Here is a 14,418-nt window from a genome sequence, read left to right on the forward strand (position 1 = left end):
CTACTAAAATTGCGATATTTAAGGATGATTATCTGCTTGAAATAATCAAGTTAGTTGATGTTGAAAGTCTGTTGAAATATATAGTTGAATTAATTACCGTTCATTAATATATATGTCAAATTAATTACACTGTAATTAAAAGAGACGATAAAGATATTTTAGGATTTCTAAAAGTTTGACGTACGTGATCCATGCATTTTGTTATAATTCAAAACTACTCCTCCATTTGTAATTTTTTCAAATAATAATGTAATTATTGATTATTCCTCATCTTTCTGGTTAACCCATCAGAAATGTGGGAATTTAGGGCTCAAATGACATGGAAAGGAAATAATGAAGAGAAGGTTGGGTGAGGGTGGAAAAGGAAAGGCGGTTGAAATAATAAAAAGGGGGAATAGAATTAAAATTGGAGAATGGTGACCCGTAGCTGAACGCTAACGACGAACTCCCCTCTTGTTCCTTCCGAGATTTTCATGTCCATCCTGCCTTCCCAAATCCAGGGTTCCAATTCAACGTCTTCTTCCTCTGCTTCCTCTCTAAACCCTAATTCCCACCATGGACCCGACCCTCTTTTCTCCTTCTCCCCTCCCACGCATTCTTTTCCATCCCTACGGATCTCCGATCCCGATTCTCCTCTCCCCGATTCCACCAACGTTTCAGGTTCGTTTTTGTATCCCACAACTCCCTGCCACTCCATTTATGCACTTTTTGATTTTTTTTATACCTGTCTAGAATGCTACTATATTCCTCTGTTCTGTAATCCACCGGATTCTCTATTTGTTCTCCCTTGATCCTGGATAGTGAATTTATCACCGTAAAAGTGCAATTCCCAGTCAGATTGTGTTTCGATAAGAGTTTAATGGACGAGCACGTGCGTAGAATTTAGTTTACTCAAAGCTAAGATGTTAGAAGGACTATTCAATTTGGTTGTTGATGACGCTTTAATCACTATACCTTGTCTCCGTGGTCACAGTGCTCTAGGGTGTTGTGTTGTTCGTTCTACATTTCACTGTGCTGAAGTTTGGGCACTTGGATCACGTTTAGTTGGATTACACAATTTGAGTTTTCTGTATTAACTAGGCAATAAAGAAGTAGAATGGATTCGAGATATTATCTTTTTAGTCGTGTATTCTGATTCTAGCTTTTAAGCGACTTATAATGGAAATGGTGGCCTTTTTATACCACCGTTGATCATGAAATCAGATCATTTCTCATGTGATATTACTTTTAAGACTGGTGTGTATTTATATTTTTCTAATATGATTTACAAAAAATAGTTATCTTTGCTTCATTATTTATTTATTTTTATTTTTTATGCAGGCCCATCATCCCAACCTGCAAATGCCGCTGAATCTTCCAAGAAGGTATATTAAAAATATTAGTTACTCATTAGTAATTTAGCGTGTTAAGTGGATTGGTTTAATGATCAACTATGTAATTAAATTATAAGTTATGTGGTGCACATATTAACAAATTGTGTTAGGTGTTTTTTTCCCTTATATCACAAGAAATGATAAATCATTTTGATTGTTCAAATCTAAATAGAACCGATTGGTTTTTGTAGTACATAAATAATAACTGGACCTAAAGCTGAGCTATTGGTTTGGCCTTGTATCTGCTTCAACATGTCTATTTGGGTGTCTATTACTAAGTCTTTCCGTAATTATTCTTTTGATCTTATTTTGTTAGATTGGAGGCCATTTTTATAGGTTTCCTCCCGTTTGTGGGTTCTCCCTTTTTTATATGTCCCTAATTCTTTCATTTTTTGTGAATGAAAATTTTGTTATTCACTAAAAAAAGTTTCGATTAAAAAAGTTACCAATGAATTAGTTTTTTTTACATGTGTTATGTCTGTTTTCTTAGACTTAATGGAACAGACTAATCTTTTGGCATTAAAAATATTAATATAAAGAATACAAAAAATTCTATTTCCTTTAAATAAATATTACAATTGGTGGTTAAATTAGGAAAGAATATTATATAGGATATATTAAGTTGTAAGGGGTCTGGAGGGATATCAAAAGTTTGTCCTTCACGCTCCTTTTAAATTTTGTATTAAAACAGATATTCATAATGGATTTTTTTCCTCATAAAATAATTCTTCTTTTTACCTTGTTCTTTGAGAGAATATCACATCTACATGATTTTAGTTATCTAACACTTCCATCGAATAACGTATATATGACAATAATTGGTGAGTTTTTTCGTTCATTAGATTAGACAGTCGGTTAATTGAAAGAACATGCCGATTTCTGAATGCTGTTAACTTAAATCATTGTTTCTTGTGGACTAATAAATGAAAATGAAGCATACAATCTTGATTCATGTCTACTTTGATATATAGGTAAGTGAATCAGAGACTCTAAATGATTTGAAGATGCCAGCTCGGCAAAACACTGGTACCCATTTGCAGTGTCAACCCGGTGGACAAGAGGGTGGATCAGTCCTGCCGGGGAGTAGAATGTCATCTACTGTAATTTCTTCTCATGATCAGCAGAGTGCTACGTCTGCAAACTCTTATGGCAATAATAAACGCTCAGCTGGAAGAAAAGCCCAAATTGCAAATGGCAACCATTTGCTTAATTTTCAATATGATCCCATTTCTCGTCCTCGTGCTCGAGCTAGAGCTCCTCCTCCAAGAAGGCCACAGAGGATAAAGCCCTATAACAAGGATCTCTTTCTCCAGGCTAATTACAAATTTGTGGTATTAGATTCAGGTTATCATACAGATGAATATATGGATCCTGATAAAATGCTGCATTGGGAGGATATCGTATGTGTAAGGTATTCTACACCATCACTGGTCCAATGTCCTATTTGTCTGGAGCATCCACTCTGTCCTCAAATTACTTCATGTGGACATATTTATTGTTTCCCGTGCATTTTGAGGTACCTATTAATGGGCAAGGAGGATCATAAAGGTGACTGCTGGAAGAAATGCCCTTTATGTTTTGTGATGTTGTCTCCCAAGGATTTATACACCGTCCATATTGAGCTTTTGAAGCAATATTCTGTTGGTGATACTATAGATTTTATGCTTTTAACTCGCCAAAAAAAATCATTTGCCATATCATGCAAGGATAAACAAGAGGATGATATAAGGTCAAGTGACAATGATCAAGTCTGTGATTCTTTTTCAAAATTTATATTTACATCTGATGTGGACCTCTCAGTGCGGAAAGCAATATCTGATCTCGATGCCTGGTTAGCAAAAGCAGAAGCAGGGAAAGTAGATGACCTCGAAAAGCTTCCATATGTTTGCGCTGCATTGGAACAACTGGAGCAGAGGAAGAAGTATTGGAATGAACATCAGACTTGTTTTAAGCATAATGACTGTCAGATGGGATCCCATGTGCCCCTGCCAACTGATAGTATTAGCAAGGCTGGTTCTGGAGCATGCACTTCCAGACACGATGCTTCTTCCGTTGATATTTATGAAGGTTGCAAGTTTTTGGGGAATATAGTTCAAGATAAGTTGGATTATTCTACTCCTGTGGGTCAGACTGGGACTATGGATGAATCTTTAGAACTCCAACAAAACTCGAATGAAATTGGAGATGCAAAGGACAAGGACTCGTACAATTTTTACCAGGTGAGAATTGTTATCATCTTGCATCTGAACATCAGTTAGCATTTTGTACTTTACTTGATATGTTATAACTTATTAGCTATGGCAAAGAAATGCGGGCACATCTGTTTTACTTTTTAATTTATTTTTATTTAATTATTTTCCTTGGATTGAGATTCCCTATTTGTATAGTAGGGTCGACAAAATTCTCCGCCGGGGACCGTCCCCAATGGGGGCGGGGAATCCCCGGTTTGACCGGGGATGGGTTCAAACTGGGGAAAATTTTCGGGGGGGACGGGGACAGTATCCCCGTCCCGACCCCGATTTGATATATTTATATTTTTATAAATATATATTTATAATATATAAAATAATTTATTTATATATATGTTTATAATATATAGTGTTGGATTGGAGCTCAATATTAAATATTCCAATTCTAACTTTAAGCCCAAGAAGCCAAGCCCAAACTTAAAAAATTTAAATAAAATCAAAATTTAATTTTAAAAAATGGGGAATCCCCACGGGGAACTAGTAGGGGATTCCCCGCGGGAAAACAGGGAATGGGGCCCCACGGGGACCCTGTTTCCCCGATGGGGAATCCCCGCCCCCGTCCCCGCCTTCAAATGGCGGGGGCGGGGATGGGGGAGAATTTCCCCCACGGGGCCGGGGATGGGAGACACCCCCCCACCCTGCCCCGGCCCCATTGCCAACACTTGTATCGATGCTTTCTGACTTTTGATTAATAAATTAACTGAAGCAAGTTTTCCTTTAAACTGGTTGTTTCTTATGGACCATTTATTAATCTTTACATGCATTTTTCCTTATCTGCATCTGTTTATTTTAGGCTATCGATGGCCAGCATATCATTCTCCATCCATTAAACATGAAGTGTCTTTTACAACATTATGGGAGTTACAATAGGCTGCCACTCAGGTTTGTATATACTAGGACAAATTATATGTTTCTTGCATTTTGGAAGCAAGGGATTGGAACCCTTAGGTTTCATTAGTTTATTTATATTATCTCATAATTGTTCCCCTATGTGTAGAATAAGTGGAAAGATTTTAGAATTCGAAACGGTGACACAAACGGAGGCCACAAGGAGGCGTTATCGTTATTTAAGTCATTTTTCCTTAACAACTTCATTTCAGGTTTGCTCATTCTTCATTTTTCTTGAACAATTTTTATGGACTAAAAACTTATTGTTTCTGATATTTTCCCCCTAAAACTTTTCAGCTCTGCGAAATTGATTTGACCAACCTATTGCCTTCGGTCTCGATGATTCCCTTCATGGATGAGATAAAGAAGCGTGAGAAGCAGAGGAAACAACTTGCAAAAAAGGTATTTTGTGAACTTAGCCCAAGGGCTATTTCTCTCCCACAATCAACTCTTGGCTGATTTTGCAAGACTATGCCTACCCTCTCAACTTCCTAATCCCGTGTTTATAACCACCCCATCTTAAAAACTACTAAGGAATTACAATTAGGTCATTATAATATTCCTAATATAATCTTATCGATTCTCTAACATATATTCCTAATTCCCATGTACGTAAGTGCTTGTTTCCTTTTCAAGTCACTGTTGCTGGACTGTGTGAAGTTGTGGTTATTAAGTCATAATAATATAGCTCTGTTAGTACTTGTGATCTAAAGGAGAGAGAAGTATATTCCGTACCCCATTCTAGATTAATGGCACTAATGAAATCTCAAGCTAACATTTTATTACTTCAGTATTGTGTTATGAAGTTGGTTTTATATATATCGTTCTTCGGTAATCATGAATTTTTCTTATTATAAGATACAAAGGGAGAAGATCAAAGAAGAAGCTTCTTCAATGTGTTCTTTGTCAATGATGGCCAGTTCAGGAAGTTCATATTATCACAATACTCCAAACCTTTCTTTGGATGACTTTGAAGGTAATATTTACCCTGCTGTCACATTGCCTTTATTTGTCTGCTTGAATGTTAGTGTTAAAAAATAAAGAATAGAGAAGAGAAGAACAACAAGGTTACGTGGAAACCCTAGTATAGGGAGAAAAATCACGATATAAAGACTTTTCTTATTCTGTTTTAAATCTGATACACTGAATACATAGGGACACTGTATAAATAGACAGTAGGAAACTCTAGGAATTCATTAGTCAAAACCAAATTGTCTTGCAGGCAAAGAGGACGATTACGGTACATATGGACAAAAACCTCCCTAGCTAGCTGCAATCCAAACCTCACCTCTCCCATGTTGGGAATTCTCTTCGTGCTCCCAGTCGTCATGGAGAGCACGCTTGGGGAGGTTTTTGTCTAGAGAATCTTTCTTTTTCTTGAGTTATAGAAAGCTTAGGCTCCGTGGCTAGTCTGCGCTCTTTGGACTTTTCAAACTTAGCGAACTCACGGTGTTCAGCTGACTTGCACTGATAGACCCCTATTGTATTGGAGCAAGAACAAGTCTCTCTTTTTTTTGGGGGGGAGCAGTCAAAGAATAAACGAACATGCTCGAGACTCAACCTCCATCCGTCATTAGTAATCTCAATCCGCTGTCTTACACAATTACATAAATGCCCCTAGGTTAATAACCCTATTTTCAACATTCCCCTCAAGTTGGAGCATAGATATCGACAAGGCCCAACTTGCTTACACAATAATTAAAATTTTGTCTCAGTAACCCTTTTGTAAGAAATCAGCAACTTGTTGGTTTGAAGGATATTAAAGGATGCATATGTTTCCACTGTCCAACCTCTCCTTAATGTAGTGTCTGTCTATCTCTACGTGTTTAGTTCTGTTATGTTGAACTGGATTGTTTGCAATATTGATGGCAGCTTTATTATCACAAAACAATTTCATTGGAAGTTCATTATCTTGTTGGAGATCTGATAATACTTTCTTCAACCAGATTTCTTCACAAATTCCTAGACTCATGGCCCGATACTCAGCCTCAGCACTAATTCTAGCAACAACTCCTTGTTTTTTACTTCTCCAGGTGACTAGATTTCCCCAGACAAACGTACAATACCCAAACATAGATTTTCTATCAACAACAGACCCTGCTCAATCAGAATCAGTGTAAGCTTCAACAGATTGTTTATCGGTTTTCCTGAACATTAGGCCTTTACCAGGAGTTCTTTTCAGATACCGAAGAATACGTTCAACTGCTATCATATGATCTTCACAAGGAGCTTGCATAAACTGACTCACAGCACTTACTGCATAAGAAATATTTGGTCTTGTGTGAGACAAGTATATCAACTTCCCAACTAACCGCTGATAACTTTCTTTATTAACAGGAATTCTATCATTCTTATCACCGAGTTTCGCATTGTATTCTACTGGTGTGTCAACAGGTTTATACCCAGTCATACCTGTTTCTTTCAGCAAGTCCAAAATATATTTTCATTGAGAAACTGATATATCCTCTTTTGAGCGAGCCACTTCCATTCCCAGAAAGTATCTTAGCTTCCCAAAGTCTTTAATTTCAAACTCTCTAGCCATCTCTGTTTTTAGTCTCGTGACCTCTACATTATCATCCCCATATAAAACAATGTCATCAACGTAGACAATAAGAACAACCATCTTCCCTAATGTTGATCTTTTTATAAAAAGAGTGTGATTGGAATGCCCTTGAACATACCCCTATGCTTTCACAAACGTTGTGAACCTGTCAAACCAGGCCCTTGGAGACTGTTTCAATCCGCACCTTATTTTTTAATTGACTCTCGTTCGAGAGGGACTCATATAGACTTCCTCCTCAAGTTCCCCATTCAAAAACGCATTTTTAACATCAAGTTGGTGTAGAGGCCAATCTTTATTCACAACAACTGACAAAAGTACTCGGATCGTGTTAAGCTTAGCCATAGGTGAAAAAGTCTCAGAATAATCTACTCCATATGTTTGACTAAAGCCTCTTGCAATGAGTCTAGTCTTGTACCGGTCAATCGTCCCATCTGACTTGTACTTTATAGTAAACACCCATTTACATCCAACTGTCTTGTGCTCTTCAGGCAAAGTCACCGGTTCCCAGGTTCTATTCTTTTTTAGAGCTCTTATTTCTTCCATAATAGCAGATCGCCATTCTGGTTTTTTCATTGCAACACTTATGTTATCTGGAACCACCTCAGTGTCCAAGCTAGTAGTAAATGCCTTGAACTCGGATGCTAGATTACTATACGTCATGTAACTACGCATAGGGTATTTAGTACATGAATGAGTACCTTTCCTCAGGGCTATAGGAAGATCAAGTGATGCATCACGTTCTTTCACCTTTCCAGGCTCCTCACCACGATTGACTATCTGTGTATCAGAAACTTCAGTAGTATCTTCCACATCATCACTAGCAAGGATCATTTCATCCTCTGCAGCTTCCCCTTCTATTAGTATTACTACTTCCTTTCCCCTTGTCTTGCCTGCCTTCATCAGTCTCCATACATATATCATCATTAGGAATATACGTACCTAGACCTGATGGCGAGTCCGACTCCTGCACTGGAACCGGCAGTTCTGGTTTAACAGGCGACACTGCTTCCTTCCTGAGATTCTTCCTGTAGTAAGTTTTCCAAGGAACTTGATTGGTAGGAAGGACCAGATTATCATGCTCAGGACTAGGGTTAGACAAGGTTTGAATGGATGCTGACTCTAAAGGAATAGCATAAGGTGACCAGTTAGTCTCTTCATTTATGTTCTCCTCCTGAAGATGACTAATAAGGAAAAACGACTGATCCTGAAGAAAGGTGACATCCATGGAGACATAATATTTTCGAGATGACGGGTGATAGCATTTATATCCACGTTGATGGAGTGGATATCCAACAAAGACACACTTCTGAGCACGAGGAGTAAATTTCGTGCGGTTTGGACTATGGGAGTGAACAAAAGCAACACAACCAAAAATCCGAAGAGAAACATCAGAAATCAATCGAGTAGTAGGAAAATACTCTTTAAACAATTCTAAAGGGGTATGAAGATTAAGAATACGAGATGACATCCGATTAATGAGGTGAGCAGCAGTGAGAACTGCATCTCCCCAGAGGTATGACGGAAGAGTGGCGGATAACATAAGAGACCGGGCTACTTCAACCAGATGCCGATTTTTACGCTCAGCTACTCCATTTTGTTGTGGAGTGTAAGCACACGAGCTCTGGTGAACAATACCTTTAGAAACAAGAAACTCTCCGAAGGAGGCATTAAAAAATTCTCGCCCGTTATCACTTCTTAAAATCCCAATCTTTGTTTGAAATTGAGTTTCGACAGTTGTGTAAAACTGTTGGAAAACAGAGGACACTTCAGATTTATCAGTAAGAAGGAAAATCCAGATGAGACGGGTGTGATCATCTATAAATGTGACAAACCACCGTTTACCAGTGGAAGTAGTAATCGGTGAGGGACCCCATACATCACTATGAACAAGAGAAAACGGACTCGAGGGTTTGTAAGGCTGAGAAGGAAAAGAAACCCGATGTTGCTTGGCACGAATACACACATCACAATTAAAAGAATAAGTACGAGCATTACGAAATAAATGAGGAAATAAATACTTCATATATTGAAAATTCGGATGTCCTAAGCGAAAATGCCATAACATAACATCATGTTCAAAAACAGAGAAATTTAAAGACATAAACCCAGATTGGTGATCATTCCTAGAGGAAGCTTCGTCAGAAAGGAAGTATAGTCCCCTATTGTGTCAGGTAGTGCCAATCGTCATCCCCGATTTTAGATCCTGAAACAAAACGGAATCTGGTGAGAAAATCGCCTTACACTTCTAATCTCTTGTTATTTTACTGACAGATAACAAATTATACGATATTTTAAGCACATGTTAGGTATTATGTAGGATTAAACCATTAAACGGAGAGATATTGTCTTTTCCTGCAACAAGGGCAAAAGACCCGTCTGCAATTCGAATACGCTCATTACCAGCACTTGGATTATATGACATAAATAACTCTGAAGAACTTGTAAGGTGATCAGTAGCCCCTGAATCCACAATCCATGGTTTTTTACCATTTATACTAATCAAGTCAAAAGAAGGGAAATTACCTGACTGTGCAATTGCACTCACCCCAACCGTACTCGAGCTATGTTTACTGTTACCAGAAGATTGCTTCTGAGTTGGTTCATCTACTGAGTCACTTACCAGGGCATGACTAGTATTAGATATGTCATGAGACTGTCGTCGCCTGCTATTGTGGGGCTTCCTGTGTAATTTCCAACATTGGTCCTTTGTATACCACAACTTCTTACAATGTTCACAAACAGGTGGAGGTTTTTTATCACCATCAGTACCGGACGGCTTGGCGACGAAGGCGGCTGCATCAGTAGTAGGAATGGTATTATTCATAGCACACGACCGATCCTCTTCCAGCCGTATTTCAGAACAGACTTCTCTAAGTGAAGGAGTCGGGCGCTGGCCCAATATTTGATCACGGACACCATTAAACTTTGGGTTTAATTCAGCCAAAAACACATAAACACGATCTGCTTCCTCAATCTTCAAATATTGGGCCCCATCCTGGGGACAATTCCAGACAATCTCTCTGCCACAGCATTAGTAGTTTGTTAAAATAAGAAGTAACATCCATGGACCCTTGTTTGCATTCATGGACCTGTTTGTTGAGTGTATATAACCGAGAGGCATTCTGTCTTTTAGAGTATAGATCTTGCGCTGTCTCCCAGATATCCTTGGCTGTTGCAGCATATAGTAGTGGTCTTCCTATCTGGGGTTCCATACTATTCACCAAAACAGACCGTAACAACGAATCTTCCCCTTACCAAATTCGTTCTTGTGGATCACCTGGGGTCGGCTTTGGAATTTCCCCTGTCAAATATCCAAACTTGTGACGCCCTTCCAAGGCCATCCGGATTGATTGGGACCAGGAAAAATAGTTCTGGCCATTTAATTTTTCCCCTACGATAAATCCTGCAGAATTACCCATCGAACCAGATAAGTAGGAAACATTAGGCACAATAGGTAATGAGTTTACTGGATTTTCTGAATAAACTGGTTGAGGATTTGGACCGAACATTGTATCCAAATCAGAAATCTGTTGTTGTAGGTAAGCCAACCGTTGCCTCACATCGTCTGGGTAACGAGTTGAACTACAAGTGGTTGGAACAGGTGCTGGTCGCTCGGGCTGGTCAAGACCTCGGCTGTTGAACATGGAAGGACCATCGGGTCGGGCTGTGAAGGAAGAACTCGGGTCGGGCTGTGAAGGAAGTAGGATTGTGAGACAATGGTGCAAAAACTCGGGCTGCGGAAGAACCATCGGGTTGAGCAAAAGACCCTCGGTTTGGAGCGGAAATAAAAAAATGCGGGTCTGGGTCTGCCCATCTCCGATCTGCCCTGGTTCAACCCGGTTTGCTCTAGACCGGTACCAACCCTGTTCAGATCGAACCGATAAACCTGCTTCTTGCGTCCGATGCTCCCGATTGATTCTGCCCTGATCGTGATGGCTTCGATCGAAGGTCATCTGTTCTTCGCGGTCAGCCTGCTCTTCGCGTCCGAGGCTGTCGAATCTGCCCTGATCGTGATGGCTCCGATCGTAGGTCGGCTGTTCTTCACGGCCTCGGCTCGTTTCTGCGTGGAGAGACCCGATCGGCGAAATCTGATGTGATGGTTCCCACTGATGGCGACTTTTCCGATGATTGCAACTGGACAGTAGAAATTAACTCCGGTAGGGCATCCTAAAAACATTCTTTTACAGCTGCTTGTATCACCGTTTTCATGTCAAAACTCGAAGATCCATCAGCAGAAGAAGATTAGGGTTGGTTCTCTTCCATAATGGTTAGGGTTTTGTCATTGTGCTCTGATACCATGTTAAAAAATAAAGAATAGAGAAGAGAAGAACAATAAGGTTACGTGGAAATCCTAGTACGGGGAGAAAAACCACGATATAAAGACTTTTCTTATTTTGTTTTAAATCTGATACACTGAATACTTAGGGACACACTGTATAAATAGACAGTAGGAAACCCTAGGGGTCTTACACAATTACATAAATGCCCCTAGGTTAATAACCCTATTTTCAACCGTTAGCAATGGGGAAAGGTGAATTTTGTTGTAAATATAGACTTAGTAAAAATACTTGGTTCTTTATATAGACACGAGAGACTAAAATTGAGCAGTTTTAACTAACGAATTTTAATCATTATTTTGCTTGCGTTTCCTCAAAAAAGTATATGCTTTTTAGGGTTAATGGAATTTTAGCCATATTCAAACAATAGTAATATGCTTTTTAGGGTTATCGAAATTTTAGCCATATTCAAACAATAGCAATAACATAAACTACATTTCATAGTTTGTGAATTTTGTTTAGGATTTGAAAAATGTTGTGAATGAAGAAAGGTATAAGGAATATACCTGGAATAGGTTCCAAATAAGCTCACTGTCTTGCTCGGGCTGCACCTGGATTGGGAGATCTTTTTGTTCAGAAGAATCCTTTCTCTTGGAAGATTATGGGTTTTTTTTTTTTTTTTCTTTGGTTCTCTGAATTTCCTGGGTGGCTTGTCTCTGCTTTAAATGAGGACTGCTATGCTGTTGTGGTTTCTGGTGGTTGTTTTTAATGCAATCTCTCTTCCAAATATGTATGCGTGTGTGTATGTAATTCTGCGTTCTACCTCTATAGCTACTTTATCCCGTTGAGGTTAAATTTTGATATCCGTGGAGTACGACCACAGTATCAAAACCCATTGTACTATACTGATGTTTAATTTTGGGTATTTTGATAATTGGATTTAGTTCAAATAATTTTGCATCAGTATTTATTTGCCAAAAAAAATTTAGCTCGACATATACTCCTGTGGTCGGAGGTTCAAATTCCATGCCTACGTTGGTTGTAGTAGAAAGAAAGTTTACTTTTCTCGCTGGTCCTGAAGAGCTTGGTTTGAGATGATAGGTTATTCAGTCCATGGATATTTTAGTAATAGTATGTATTTGGTTACACAGTTTATTGGTATTAATTTCTGTGAATAATTTTATCTCTAGCTTTAGGAAATTCTCCCGTGACATCATCCAGCCCTCCTGTCGGAGGGAGGCAACTGTTCTCAAGCGTTACGAGACTTGGTTTCGCTGCCGCACATGACTCTCCATCCTTGAGAATTGAGGAAACTGATTCTGTGCACATTAATGAAGTGAAAAGTAATTTATCTGGTGCCAGCACTGGTACTTTATCTAAATGCCTTTTTGTTCTTGTTCATTATTGATTATAGTATCTGTTTCTGTTTGGAATGATTTTTGAAAGTGCTTAAAAAATATTTTGAAGCTTAAGAAATTGTTTTTAATCACTTAGAAAGTCATTTTAATTTCTTTGCACCAAGGCTGATAATTGTGAATGTGGGAATTTTCATCCTTGGGCTCTTTCTAAACCATGCTTGTGTGTTCATTACAGACGTACAGAATGCAACTCCATCGTTTGCGAATGTAATAACGAGGGCGAAGTCTGGAGGAAGTATGGAATCTCCAAAGGCAAATGAAGCGGGAAAGAAGGGGAAGAAACCAAGTCGAGTTCTGTTATCCACGGCAGGTGGTCGGCGCTATTGAATATGATAGTGAATCTGTCGATTGTAATAATAATAGAATTTCCAATTTCAGATGTACAAAGCACTATGTCCATTTGCATTATCAGGACTTCTGACTAAAATCATAGGATTTGCTTGTGGTAGTTTGTGATTAGAAGATAGATTAATAGCTGTGTACATCAGAAGGCTAAATAAAATGGTTTGTTATCGTTAAATCTATCCTTTCTTTTCCACTAGCAAATAGGGATGTGCATAGAGCGCATCGAAAATTGATCCAATCAATCAAAATGGATCGAATCAAGGTTGATCGGTTGGTTTTCTTACAAAAAAATTTGGAAAACTGACCAAATGATATATTATTAATTTTTAATTTTTTAGTAAGTATAAAAGTAAACTCACTACTACTGATCTAAGTTCAAGCCTATTACTTTAATATTGATTTATTATATTTTTTTTATGTTGCCTAATTTTCAAATCCACTAAATAACTTATTTAATTTTTTCATACAAAAATGATTAATCTATATCTCGTAACTATTTGGTTTTGGGTTTTTTGAAAATTAAGTCTATTTCATCTCTATTTCTTACAATAATTTGTATTATTGTTAAATATAATGGTTGAATTCTTAGCTAAATCTAAAAACAAAAACTTCTCAAAAGTTATTTTTTTTTAGTTTTCAAATTTTGACTTGGTTTTTTAAACCATTGGTAGAAAATAGATAACAAAAGAAGAAATTTGGGATAGAAGTAATGCCCATAGATTTAATTTTTAAAAACAAAAACAAAAAACAAAATGAATATTAAACAGGGGCCTTAGATTTTAAAAAGTTACAAATTATGTTAACCTAACAATAACACTTCATCAATTTATCTTTCCTTTTAATTCACTCCTTGACTATGCTTTAAAAAAATCGGACATAAATTGATCGACCGAACCGACTGACCATCGACTTTAACACACTTTTTTGGTTGGTTTTTTTGGTCCACCAACCGATCGATGATCACCCCTACTAGCAAAAATGGTGAATTAGTACAATTCCATGTTTAAAGATCAAGGGGGCGTTTGTTGCGATGAGTTAAGTTGGTAAATATTATCTGGGAAGTTGGATCACATTTGTATTTGGGGTGTAAAGTTGAGTTGCAATGTTTGTGTGTTATGGTGCTGAGTTGAGTTGAGTTGAGTTAGAAAGTTTGCATTTTGAAGTATAGAGTTGAGTTGAGTTGAATTAAAGTATCTAGTGTAGTTCTTCTAAATGAAATCGATTTTGTCTTAGGTTTTTTTTTTTTTTTTTGCTATATTTTAATTTCCAACTACATTAAAATTCTTAATACTAAAATCAAATACT

The 14,418-nt window shown here is 37.8% G+C and overlaps 1 protein-coding gene across 9 annotated transcripts; it reads left to right on the forward strand.

Moving 5' to 3' along the window:
- The first annotated feature begins 233 nt into the window (after nt 1-233).
- LOC120088437 (RING/U-box superfamily protein) lies at nt 234-13,288 on the forward strand. Of its 9 annotated transcripts, none has more exons than XM_039045732.2 (9): nt 234-660; nt 1,321-1,364; nt 2,345-3,592; nt 4,416-4,504; nt 4,620-4,722; nt 4,808-4,912; nt 5,369-5,486; nt 12,541-12,717; nt 12,944-13,288. In XM_039045732.2, exons 1-9 carry the CDS (start codon nt 474-476, stop codon nt 13,093-13,095), a joined length of 2,223 nt encoding a protein of 740 aa, XP_038901660.1. In that variant the 5' UTR covers nt 234-473; the 3' UTR covers nt 13,096-13,288. The 9 variants fall into 9 exon arrangements, 5 of the variants coding, with proteins under 5 accessions (XP_038901660.1, XP_038901670.1, XP_038901678.1 ...); XR_016531541.1 differs by having other exon boundaries at nt 298-660; nt 4,808-4,910; nt 5,366-5,486; XR_016531542.1 differs by having other exon boundaries at nt 298-660; nt 4,808-4,910; nt 5,366-5,486; nt 12,541-12,693.
- The last annotated feature ends 1,130 nt before the right edge of the window (nt 13,289-14,418 follow it).

This window comes from Benincasa hispida, chromosome 1, assembly GCF_027475165.1.
Source record: "Benincasa hispida cultivar pf3 chromosome 1, pf3_genome.v1.1, whole genome shotgun sequence".
Lineage (NCBI taxonomy): Eukaryota > Viridiplantae > Streptophyta > Magnoliopsida > Cucurbitales > Cucurbitaceae > Benincasa > Benincasa hispida.